Source organism: Mytilus californianus, unplaced genomic scaffold (genome assembly GCF_021869535.1).
Source record: "Mytilus californianus isolate M0D057914Y unplaced genomic scaffold, xbMytCali1.0.p SCAF_8, whole genome shotgun sequence".
Classification (NCBI taxonomy): domain Eukaryota; kingdom Metazoa; phylum Mollusca; class Bivalvia; order Mytilida; family Mytilidae; genus Mytilus; species Mytilus californianus.
The window spans coordinates 46394383-46408040 of record NW_026262734.1 but is presented as its reverse complement, the minus strand read 5'-3'; the positions used below and the strand labels follow the sequence as shown (position 1 = coordinate 46408040).

Here is a 13658-nt window from a genome sequence, read left to right as displayed (position 1 = left end):
CTTTATGATACTCAAAGGGAAGACTTTTTCAATACATATCTGACAATTGTTATAATTTTAAAAATTTAAATAAATCTTCTAAATTTTTATGGCTCTTGACTCAAGAAAATGTAACTCTTATGGAAAAACTGGGCTGTTATATTTGTGACTGTTTTGAATTAAGGAGATCAGGTATGCATATTGACACTAAGTCAAGTAAATGATTTGAGAATGAATGCATATAATGTAATTTTATTCTTTTATTCACAATATATATGTGGTTTTTGGCTCTGATTCTGACCAATGCTAATATACTAAATATATATTTTCAAGTGACTATTATTGTTGTTGTTACCAATTATGTAAATCAATTGTATCTGATTTTATGCCCTTTATGGGCCCTGTAATTTGGGAAATAAAATATTCTATTCTATTCTATTCTATTCTATAGTCAGTCCGTGTATCACCTGTGATACTACAAGGATGTGAATTTCCTTGTTTAAGGTAGTATGGGTGTCTTTCGCCTGCTTTATTGGATTTTAAAATAGCTAGCACAACTGATTTTCAATCAAGTCAGCAAAATTTGATGTAGGAATTCAATTTACTCATGTGAATTTTCAGTTAGATGATCAAATCATGAGATTTCAACTTATAATAACTAGTATTTTGAAAAACGTAGATTATTTTGGCTTGATTTCAATTTTCATAAATTAGCGGAATAAGGAAAGGTAACTCTGAAATAGTATAATTTCTAAAGAAGATTACATGAATGATTTTTTTCTATTTTATGTTATAGCTGGGACATAATATATTGACGTAAGTATAACAGTCAGGGGCGGATTCAGGCGGGGGAGTGGCGGGCGTGCGCTCCCCTTAAATTTGCAAAGCATTGGTTTTCCTCAGCTTAATAAAGAATATTTCGATAATTTTACCTAAAAAAAAATTAAGTTTGCGCCCCTTTAACCTAAAATCCTGGATCCGCCCCTGATATTCCCAGGTTATAGCAGGGGAAAAAACGTACGTAGACCCTATCTTTTGTTTTGATATTCTCAAAACATTTTTTATGAGATATCATCGCGTATTTTATTTTACAATACTATCACCTAGTTTGCCTTTTATTCACATAATAATGTTTTTTTTATGTATAATCCTTACACATTTTTCAAATCCTGCAGTTTGGAAAAAAGCTCGGTGGCCTATCATTTTTATCATATTTTTTTAGCATACCACAACATATACTACATTTTGGCAAAGTATGAAAAAAATCTATCGTTTTTCGTTTATACTCCCATACCACCTTAAGTCTTGAATCGATAAATATTTTGGAGGAATTGCATATACAACATTGTAAGGCTAACTTTGTCCATAAGTCCGACGTAATGTACATCTGTGAATAAACATGTTAAAATTAATCCGTATTATTTAGTTAATGGAATTTATTACAGGATACATTGTCGAGTCATAGTATGGTTATGTCCGTCTATCTGTGTCGTAGTCGTTCTTCACTCGATCACGTTACAGTGTTCATATATCTCCTATACGACTAATGAAAAAAGTCATTTACTAAAGGCCACAAAAAAAAGGACATCACTCTTTTCTCTTTGTTTTTATTTTTGATTTGGGACTAAAACATTTCTCTATTGGTCCCAGTTTTTATATAATATATATTATGTTTATCTTCATAAATATGATAACTGTAACTAGAACAAGCGATAATGCAACCATTCTTTCCTTATCAGCCACTCTCCAATGTAACCCTACATTCGCCAAGTCTCGTCCATTATATTTTACTTTAAGTTTGTTCCTGATAATAATAATTATAGTTTAAAAAACGTTATTTTCAGCTACAGCACAAATCCTTTAAATTTATGTTATAAAAATTGAAAAGATGCATGATGAGCCTTCGTCGTTTTGCACCTCATTATGTTTTATATCATAAAATACAAAATTAATGGGGGAAATCCATTCAAAGCAAATCAGAAAAAAATAAAACGCGAATTACCATGTATAAGTATAACTGTAAACTATAAAGAGTGGTCTATAAAACTTACTCTTAAAGAAGTAATTATATCTGTTCGGTAAATCTGTGGTAGGTCTTTTTTTAATTCTTCGCTATGTGGGTGGTATTTGGGTGAGAAAATCGTAAATTACAACAACGTTACCACATTCTGGAAAAAAAAGTGTACCAGTTGGACATTAACCTCTTCCCGCCGATTAATTACGTCACGTAAGTCTTCACTGAGTAAACGACGAACATCACAGATATGGGCTCGTTAGATGGTTAGTATTGTAACAATTATATGAATAGTCAGACTGAGGTCGTGTAACCGGATTGTTTGTATTTCAGGGCACAGTTTCTTCTATGTAGCAAGTTTCAGCCTTATTGTAAATATGCGTCATTATAGGAAGATTTTTAAAAGCTGACTTGGTACACAAGAAGGAGATAGTCTTATCCAGATTTTATGGCATTCGTGGCTGCAACATGATTGTTACCACATGTGGAGCAGTTTTTTCTTACCCTTCCGGAGCACCAGAAATCACCACCTTTTTTTTGTGGGGTTCGTGTTGGATAGTCTTTAGTTTTCTCTGTAGTGTTTTGCGGATAGACATGTTGGTGTTTCATCGATTCCGTTTTTGTTGTTCTTTAGATTGCGTTCATTGTCAGTTTTTCTTCGTTTATGAGTTTTAAATGTCACCTTTGTATCTTCCGCCCCAATTTTTTTGGCAGCCTACTTTCAGGACAATTACATGCGATGTCTATAAGGCCTTTTTGGATGGAAACCGGGGGGTGGGGTGGGGGTATCTAACTTTTCCATTGTTTCAATTTTTCAGGCGATTATTCTATATCAATTAATATTTTACCCATTATTCTCTTTTCTTTATATTTTCAAACTCTATTTTCCTCTTAGTCTATTCCTTATTTCATTTGTCTATTATTCATTGTAATAGTGCCTAATATTGAACTTTAACAAACCTTTAAATAGTGATGTACATGCACAATCCTCAAAATTATATACCCAAGGATCAAAGCATCAAGTAAAGCATGTGGTTAAAATAAAACATCGATGACATCGTTTAGGGTAGATGGTCGAGAGTCGCTCTGTTCCATGCATATATGTCTTAGGCTACTTAAATTACACCGTATTGTCTGTGATAGTAATTGAATCGCATTTGTACGATTCTGAATCACGGCCAAAAATATTCATTCCGATTTTCAATATACATATTTAGTAAATTTTTTATATATTTTTTTAGATAGTCACGTAGGGGATGCACCAGGAAGACGAAAATGGTTTAGTCTAAAGCGTGGACCAAGCGGAAAGAAGAAACTTATCAAAAATATTCTTGGTTTGTTCACCTTTAAAAAACGAAGTTAAGACGATGCAACTAATTTATATATATAAAAGTCTAAATTGAAAACAACGTTCAAACCTATGATTGCGTTGGATAAAAACCGCAATTTTTATACGTGTGCATGCAAAACAAATTTCGTGGTAGAGGGGTCTAAATACAGCACAAACAACATTAAACAATTTTTCCAAAAGACCAAAAAAGTGTAAAAGTATATTTAAACAAAACTCATTTGACTAACAGGTCGAACAACGGATGTTCTTAAACCTTGCTGACTGCCATTGGCGATTGCCAAATAAACGGATCACACGGTGTAACAAAATGGATCTTTACTATTAATTTAATACCAAACAGAAAACAATAAACTTGCGGAAAAGATGGTATACCGCTAACATGAGGTGCAAAAATTTGTACACCATATCCGGATTTCGACAATTAATGTCTCTTCAGTGATGTTAGGAATCGAAACGGTATTTGGAAGGCCATATAATTTACCTCAATTTCGGGTAGACTCTTGAATTTTGAAGAGTCGAGATAGGATGAACGGATCATATAAACCCGAAGGCAAATATAATACAAGCCCAAACGAAAAAATATAAATAAGTCTAAATTGAAAACAACGTTCAAACCTATGATTGCGTTGGATAAAAACCGCAATTTTTATACGTGTGCATGCAAAAACAAATTTCGTGGTAGAGGGGTCTAAATACAACACAAACAACATTTTCCAAAAGACCAAAAAAGTGAAAAAGTATATTTAAACAAATTATATATATATTTATTTAGCATTCGATGCATGCAAATAAATCCAAGTAAAGTATTATTTATTGATTTTTGTATTAACTTATACAATATGCATGAAGAAATTATTTCACTGACGCCAGCAGAAAAATAATTTTTCATTGAAAGAAAAGAGAAAAGAGATCATCTCAATAAAAAAAAATCCAAAGTTAAAAAATAACAAAGAAAAAAGGAAAACGGAGAGTATATTTTTAACAATGTAAGTATCAAATTCATATGTGTTTCAGGGTTAAGGGTTAATGCAGGGGTTTATTTTCAAAAGTGAAATGTACATGTAGTAGTTTTGTGAAAACACTTCATTTATTATTCCTTTCAGTCATGTCAAAGCTTAGACTACACAAATAAATGTTTAATTTCTCAAACAAGTCCATCTTCATATCAGTCGTAGATCATTTTTACATCGGATGTGAACTTGAGAGGTCATATCGGTGTTATGTTGCCGCAGAAATGTCTGCACACGTCCCTTGCGCTTTTGGCTGATAACCGAACGTATTTCGTATAAATACGCGGATATTATCGAGTGCAAAATAACATTCCTTATCGCTTGTTATAAATTCATTTGTTCAATGAATACTCATGCAAATATTTTTTAAGAACATAGATAAATGATATGAAAATGTTTTGTCGTGAGAAATATATATATCAGTAACAAATCATGAATACCGAAAATTTGTGTTAACGCATATAAAAGAATATCTCGAGAGATGATCTGCTATATATATAACTGTTATACAATTATTCATATAATATATAACAACAAACCAGATTATACTGATAACAAATGATTATATCGCTACAATATAATAATTATCACAGAGAGGTTAAATTCCCTGTCATTTATTCATCATCCACACAGGAACTTGTCTCAGAAAAAAATATATCTATGTACCATAACCTAACTTTCAGGTATAGAGATATGATTTTTTTTCTCTGAGACCATCCACCAGAACTTGCGGTCATCCGATGTTCAGTCTTCAGTACTTTGTTTCGACTAATAACAATTTTGCCACCTGATATGGCAGAACAAAGGCCTCTTAAAATTATGTGAGGCGTTGTACATGTAAAGTAAGCAAAAATTATAAATGGAAAATTACTTAAGTTATAACTGTTTAAAAAAAGATGTAGTATTACGAAAATGAAAATTAGCGGTCACAATGAATATTGATAGAAAAAGGAAGCTATTTATAAAAATTTCTGGAGAAAAACGACTATGTACGTTCATCCTGTAATACAGTTGAGGATGAAAATCATTACAGTTTGATGAGTAAAAAAATCAAAACTTTAACAAAAAATGACTAATACTTTTAAAAAAATAATCCTTCAACGGCATCGATATACTAACTTCATATATATGTATCACACTCGAAATTATATGATCTATATGAAAAAGAATCCGCATTGAAAGAATGAATGACACAAACACATATTTCCTAATGTACTAACGCTCAACCATTACACTGATTTTATTTTTTACAACAGAGAAACAAGAGGTCCTCAGTAGTAAAATAACATCGCTCACAGATGACAGAAAAGGTGTACTCGAGGAGCTCGGTGTTACAAATAAATGCATAGCTGATTTGACAAGAAATATCGCTGATCTTGTTTCTATAAGCGATTTTAGAAAAGGTAGAAATATAAAAGTAAAATGTACACCTTTAAATTTGTTATTATTACAAGTGAAGCCACAGACATTGTCTGATTAGGCAAATTTTGATAATGACTTGTGCTGGGGGTGGGAGGGGGGCATTCTGCTGGGTGCAAGAAGGCGCATATGCCACTCGAAAATCTTAACATCCTGTTGTGCTGTCTGGTGGGCGAAAGTTGACACTGTTTACATTGAAAAAGAAATACAGATACTTCCGGAGGAAAACTTGAAAAAATACCATGACTGATGTGTTTCTGCAAATATTTTGCATATTTGATTATTTTATGCATAGATTGTGGTTGTGTTTCTTGTGATAAAAAACCTCGTTAATATATAAAATAAACTAAACAACCAACCAACCAAACAAACATAACAAAGAAAGAAAGAAGACTAAAGGTAAAAAAAAGGAATATAAATAAAACAAAAAAACAAAAACAAAAAACTCAACAATTAATAATACAATAAAAGAGAAAGTAAGGGAAGTGTGTATGTCATCAAATGCTAATTAAGTATACATTTACAGAATTCGACGAGGATTTGAAGCGGCAGCTTAGTGATGGACGAAAAGAACAAACTGCACTGGCAGATGAACTAAAACAGACGTACAAAGAAAAACAGACCGTCGAGCTAGAACTATGCAAGTTTCAAGCTCACACTCAGAAAATGACATCGGATTTAGAGCAAGCAAATAGAAAACTAGACAGAGCCGAAGGTATATAATTTGTATGTTTTTTTTATCGTTTTTATCGTTTTTATCGTCATAATAAGATGTGTGCATACATCTTTATGATTTCAAATTACCTCATACCTTTCAGGTATTCAAAACTAGACTGTTATAGCCGACTATACGGTATGGGTTTTTCTCATTGTTAAAGGCCGTACGGTTGCCTATAATTGCTTACATCCACTTTATTTGAACTTTGGTGGATAGTTGTCTCATTGGCAATCATACCTCATCTCCTTATTTTTATATTCAGTTATGACAATGCAAATTTGAGGATCTCTGGAATCATTTGGTAATCTGGGACTAATACAGTGCTAAAATGGAGAATTTAGATCGGGATTTTAGTCAGCGGTGTATTCAACCGGGATCGTAGGGGGCACCCGAACCTACCCCATCGATCGGAAAATAATATTTTTATTCCTCACCTACGATAGTAGAGGGGCAGTATGCTTTTCGGTCTGTGCGTCCGTCCGTTCGTCCGTCCGACCGTCCGTCTGTCCCGCTTCAGGTTAAAGTTTTTGGTCTAGGTAGTTTTTGATGAAGTTGAAGTCCAATCAACTTGTAACTTAGTACACATGTTCCCTATGGTATGATTTCTACTTTTAATGCCAAATGAGTGTTTTGAACCCAATTTCACGTTCCACTGAACATAGAAAATAATACTGCGAGTAGGGCATCCGTGTACTATGGACACATTCTTGTTTTGGAATGAAATCGTCAATTTGAAATGATCGCTGTGATTGCTCCTATTTTAAATTTTTCCGAATTTTACACCCTTTTCCTCGAACATGGGACCAGCCAATGTAATTGATAGAAAGTCTTCAGTTTTGAATACTAGCAAAACATTTTAAGTGACCAATCTAAAATTACATTTCAGATCTACTGATTAAGTCTAAGAACAACATTAACAACATGAAGGATGGAAAAATGGATTTACATCTAGAGATACAGAGACAAGAAGATGTCATCCGAGAATTATCTGTCGACGTGCAACTATTAAAGGAAAAAATAACTGGTCTTCAAGGTATCATCATTTTATGGACACATTGATACGATTTTATATGGTCCGAGGACATACATATAGCCCCTAGTGTGGACAGTGTATAACTTGCATATTTTTTTCATACTTTCCAAATTCATTTCTTTATTTTCTATGCATGAAATATTAAGTATGGGGATGAAATTATATGTTAAAAAAATTCGGATGCTGAATTTTTGTGAGAAGTAGTGCCTTACTGTGATTTAGTCCAGTTAAAAAAGGTCAAAAATTAGTATGTCTGAAGCTGTCAAACTGAATAATAGACCCCCTCAACATAGCATTGTCCATATTTTGAGTTAGAGCTGGTAGACTTTTCTATAAGTTATTTGTCCCAAAAGTAGTACACTACACTGTAGAAATCTTTTTGAGATAGAGCAGGTGCGATTTTTTAAATTTGAATGTATTGTCTAAAAGAAATGCACTACGAAATAACGGCAAAATTTAGCATTAATAGCTTTGGTAAATATGGAAATAAACAATATCATAAATCAAAATTTCATATCTTTTAAGTAACATACTTGCCGACGTATTTGTATGTTTGAGTTGATATAATTTTGTATTCAATTATCTACTTGTACCATGATAAGATTATACAAGTTTCTTAAAATGCATGATCAGCAGTATGCAGTATTGAGTAATTCCAATATTGACTTCAAAGTTTGTTTTTTTTTTCACTAAGCCTTTTATTAGTTTTTGGTTTCGAGGCCTTTCTGAAAGAGTAAAATTGGTTTTACTGAAGCCCATTTTTTTAAAAAAATATGTGAATGTAACAAATGCATCGTCGTAAAAAAAAACATGAATTCCTTGCGCATGCACAACACGTGTCTTTGGAATTATCTTCATCATGTTCCCTCGTGACCAAAAATTTGGAAAGCAAACAATTTTAATATAAATCAGCAATCTATACACGATCTTAAAAGTCACGAAGATCCTCATTCGGTTGCTGTAGTTACACAATTATTTTTTCTTAGGTGAAATTGAAGATGGAGAAAACAGGATCGAGAATATGAAAGAAGAACGGGCACATCTTTTGGTAATAAATATTCTAACACTTTAAAATCATTTAATTCAAACTTCAAATTATGTACGATTTGGGTAGTCAAACAAGATTAGCTAAAGACTAAATATATGAATTAAATGTCGGTTAAATGGTGTATATGAATTGATGTTTAAATATAGGTTTTGATAATTCAAATGTCTGACGTGTATTTTTAAAAGTTATAGGTTATGTATCTGTCTTTTATTTGATTAGGAACATATACGATATAAATCACAAGTATACGAAGACAAACTCAAGATCTGCTTTTTACATATTAATGGTCTAAAGAAGGAAAGGGATCAAATTAAAGGTAGAAATAATACCCGTAAATAATTTAAAAAAAAACATACAACCACCTCCCAAAACAAAAACAAAAAAAATGCACAAACAAACAGAGCAAAGCAGAAAAATAAACGAAACAAAAACAAACAAACACAAAAACAAATCCTAATAATAATCAAACAACAACAAATAAACAAAACAGCAAAAGCTCTTAAAACTGAAAGGTTCAAAAGTACACGACAAATTACATACAGTCACATACATGAGGTCTACATTTCCCAATGAGTGTTTATAATAGAGTATAGAAAACAACATGAGGGTCTAGATGGTGTTTAAAGAATAAAGAATAATGGACAAAGAGTGCAGAAAATAAGGACAAAAAGAATTGAAAAGAGACAAATGGACCCCCAAAAATAATAGAAAATAATGGGGTGTTAAAATATAAAGAATAGAGAATAATGGGCCAAAATTATGATGAAGAGAGAAAAGTTGGTTAAAAAATTAAGGAATACAGAATTGAAGGCCCAATCTAGACCCTCCAACATTGTACTTTTAGCAACTTTCTTCCCCATAAGAATGAATGCGTTTCTTTTATCTTTTCGGATATATTTTCTACAGAAAAGCACATGTTATGAACGTCAAAATTGATTCGCGATAATACACCTGTTCATTAATTACGGACAACAGATGGCGTAAACAGTCGTGTGTGGTTGTTCTGTTTTAAACCTAAATCATCTGACTAACTTTCATGGTGTTTATAACATGTATAAGGCATGTGCAAGGTGCGTATAAAAGAAGTCTAGGCAAAAATTGAAATTAATGTTTTCATCCAGACCCCTTTTACAATTGAATAAATATCATTTAGAGAGACTTCCATTTTAACCCCCTGGTTGTCTGAATAGGCAAAATACACCGGTCAGGTGGTTCAAATGTAATTATTACCTATTTTCCAAGCCTTCATGGGTGTAAAAAGGGTTGAAGATTTTCACAGTTTCTTTGGGAAATTGATCACGATTTAAGAGATGGAGGTCTAACAACACATACGGAAGTAGCCTGTAATTAAATTTTCATCTATTTAGATAAAGAACCTAGTGGAAAATTGTCTATCACTGCAGCACCACAGCAACCAACGATGTTAAACAATGGAACCTTTCCTAAAGCAAATAATGTTACTGACTGGGACAAACGCGAGCTCGAGCACCAGAAGACGAAAGTCTTACAATTAGAACTTCAGCTGTATCGCCGAGACAAACTGATAGAGAAGCTGGTAGACAAAGTAAAACAACACGACAAGTCATTTAGTTTGGGACAGGATATCAGTATGGTAGCATACCTAGATGAGAACTGGTCAGCAGTTATAATTCCAGACATCGATACTGAACCAAGTACATCACCTTCAAATACAACAACGGCCTCAGGTAAAACCACTTAAAACATACCTCATGGGATTTATCCTCTGTACATGTACTTACGTGAGCAACACGACGGTTACCACATGTGGAACATGATCTGCTTACCCTTCCGGGTCACCTGAGATCACCCACGGTTTCTGGTGGGGCTCGTGTTGGTCAGTCTTTAGTTTTCTGTTTTGCGTTTTGTATAATGTTGTTTGTCTTTTGGTCTTTTTCGTTTTTTGCCATGGCGTTGTCAGGTTATTTTCGACTTATGAGTTTGAATGTTCCTTTGGTATCTTTCGCCTCTTTTAAGCATATTAAAGGATGAAAAAATGAGTTAAACATGAGAAAGTTTTCCGTCTATTAAAATTTTCTTGTGGTCACGCCCACGTATTGACTCTTTTTATTAAATTGTTCATATCATACTTTATCTCTAAAAAATCGAATCGTGACATTAACATTGCAGCAAGTTATGGTATTTTTTCGTGTGTACCATGTTTCCTTTTTAAGATATTGTCGAACCTTATATTTGTATATGGTTTTGTTTTCAGATACAACAACAGTTACGTCACAGTTTTGCAGTTATACCTCTTCAATGAGTGATATGTTTGAATCTTCATGATTTTTATAATAAATTTGTAATATTTACTCCCTCTACATTACTACTTTTATTTTACTGATTTACATGAAAGAATATTGGTGATACTGACGAACAAACTCAATGTTAGTGTGCGAATGGGGTGAAATCGACACTAAGTACTACGTACAGAAGTTTTACGACCATCATCACGAATTGGTTGAGCGATGCGATGTGTCGCTATCTCAACTCACTAGTGACATGTTTCGCGGTCTTATATCTTTATATGCCAGTATAGTCGTCTGATCTGTAATTTTACCGATTGGGTTCTATTCCCGATTGTGACATTTTTACCGAGTGTGAATTCGCATGGCGGGTGATGCATGCACTGCAGGAGACGCTTACCCTGTCGACGCACCCGGTCTCGCTTATTTTTATGTACATGCAGTTCCCTCAGCTTCTGTTTGTTACCCTGATATGTCCCTTCCTAATCGGTTTACCAGATTTGAACATCGGGAAACCACGGTTGCCTTATTTTACACATTTCAATGACTTAATTTAGGTTCAAAACATTCAGGTCTATACACGTTGCCATCAACAGTGTACAGCTGGGATCACACGGCGGTGGATTTAATAGTAAGTTGAAAGTCAGATTTATATACCAAGGTGACACAAAATACAAATTGCAATTAGTTGAAACATATCTTAAAATTGAGAATGGAAATGGGGAATGTGTCAAAGAGACAACAACCCGACCAAAAGAGCAGAAAACAGCCCAAGGCCACCAATGGGTCTTCAACACAGCGAGAAAATCCCGCACCCGGAAGCGGGCTTCAGCTGGCCCCTAAACACACATGTGTACTAGTTCAGAGTAAAAATGGACTTCACACTAAACTCTGAAACATATAAATGAACTAAAATTAAAAAAAATACAAGACTAGCAAAGGCAATCTTGAACACCAACAAATGAGTAGGTCCGATATTATATGTCTCTGCTAAAACTTTTTAGACAGCAAAACGATTCTTTTGACCCCTATACATTTTTAAGTTCATCTATCAGTTTTGAGTTCGTGGCGTACTCTGCCAAGTTTAGATTTGAGATCATTTTCAAATATTTTCAAATACTAATATGGCTAAATTATATCGAAATTTTGTTGGACATATTTTACCTTTATCAAACGAAGCGGACGCGATAGAGAGCACCTGGAACTTAGTCGTCTGCCTTTTGCAGCAGCCAGCAGCTGTAACTAATCTGTACGTAAGTTCTACATGGGCATTAGGGTCCTAGCAGATCCACTGAAGGATTTACAATTAAGTTGTTTGCTTTTTCTTTTCTTCTTTCTCTCATTTTTATATTTGTATACTTGTAACACTTTAGGGTAATCACGTTTGCAACGCCAACGGCCCACTGTCGACGATACAAACACTTCAAATGTCTTGCTTCTTTTTTGTGGTCGGGGATATCATCAGTAGTATTTTCATTATTATTGTTATCAAGAAAAATAAAAATTTCTTTTTTTGCATCTATAGGAAATGTGTTCATGTATGATTCATTATGATTAATCTGCTCCGCCTGGTAGTCCCCGCCTGGGCACTGGCAACTGCGATTAGTAATCCCGCGATTAGCAATCCCGCGATTAGCAAAATAAGATATACATATCTGTCAGTGGCGGATCCAGAACTTTTAATAAGGGGGCCCAGCTGACTGACCTAAGGGGGCCCCGCTCCAGTCATCCTTCAGTGATTCCCTATATAATCAACCAAATTATTCCCACAAAAGGGGGGCGGTCCCGCCAGCGCCCCCCTCCCCCTCCCTTGCAAAGAAGTCAACGTACATTCTTTTACAATAGTAAAGTGTCAATAAAGTATAAAGTCAAACTTTATATAGAACGTTGTGAATCAACTTATCAAGAATTATCAACACCCAATTTCTTAATGGACAAAACATTAGGTTATTACCCAGACAATTACTAAAGACAATTCAGATTTCTGACTTGGACAAAACACGTGAACCTGTTGTCGGGTTATGGTAGATATTATAAAGGTCTCTTGTATCCTATAAAAGTTAAAACTTGAGTCTTCTACCTTTTATATAGTCAGTGAAGCTACCTAGTAGAAATACATGAATTTCCATCCCCTTACCCGACATCCTCTTACTGACCCAACATATAAAATGTCCGTCCTTTAAGCGCATTCACATCTTCCTTTTTTTTAAATCCTGTAAGTGACGAACAGGACAAACACACATCTGTATTCTAATTATAGGTTAGTTTAGTCAGTGTCCCCTTTCTTTATCGTTTTTTTTTTAAATAATTTTGCCAAAGAGTTGGGGAAGATGAAGGGGGAAGGGGGAGCAAAACAAATTTTCTTTTTAAAGCGGAGTAGTAGGTTAATTCGATCAATTCTATATTCAATGGTGTAGCCAAAGGCTAATTTTGTGACAATACTCGACACATACAATACAAATGTATTTATTATAGAATATTAACCCAAATTCTATTGTTATACTTCATAGTTTCTATTTCTGAAACAAGTGTAAATTGAATAAATTGAATAGATCTATTGTTACGCCAGTCATATGTCTCTATTCTAAAGCATTGATCGTAAAAAAGGGGGGTTCCTAAATATGCTATCTGTATTTTTGTATGTCAAGCGTGTCCGGTCGTCGGGTTTCTAACCCAAACACACCTATCCCTCAGTATGTTCGAATATGAATGTTTGTTTAATGTTGAGAAGAGGGGGGGGGGGGCTTTTTTTTTTTTTTTATAAATCCGTAACATATAAAATACATTTTTGATTACCTTCATTAAACTGATACATGTAAGTA

The 13658-nt window shown here is 33.8% G+C and overlaps 1 protein-coding gene across 1 annotated transcript; it reads left to right on the top strand.

Moving 5' to 3' along the window:
- The first annotated feature begins 2201 nt into the window (after positions 1-2201).
- LOC127711662 (uncharacterized) lies at positions 2202-10893 on the top strand. Its single transcript, XM_052217777.1, has 9 exons — positions 2202-2259; positions 3235-3327; positions 5611-5757; positions 6300-6488; positions 7378-7524; positions 8511-8572; positions 8792-8888; positions 9940-10278; positions 10806-10893. Exons 1-9 carry the CDS (start codon positions 2244-2246, stop codon positions 10874-10876), a joined length of 1161 nt encoding a protein of 386 aa, XP_052073737.1. The 5' UTR covers positions 2202-2243; the 3' UTR covers positions 10877-10893.
- Positions 10894-13658: the final 2765 nt, after the last annotated feature.

Bases quoted from the DNA above. Each gene is read 5' to 3' on its own strand.
- LOC127711662 (XM_052217777.1), top strand. The intron at 3,328-5,610 runs GTTTGTTCACCT...TTTTTACAACAG, and splicing joins ACTTATCAAAAATATTCTTG to AGAAACAAGAGGTCCTCAGT. The intron at 7,525-8,510 runs GTATCATCATTT...ATTTTTTCTTAG, and splicing joins AAAAATAACTGGTCTTCAAG to GTGAAATTGAAGATGGAGAA.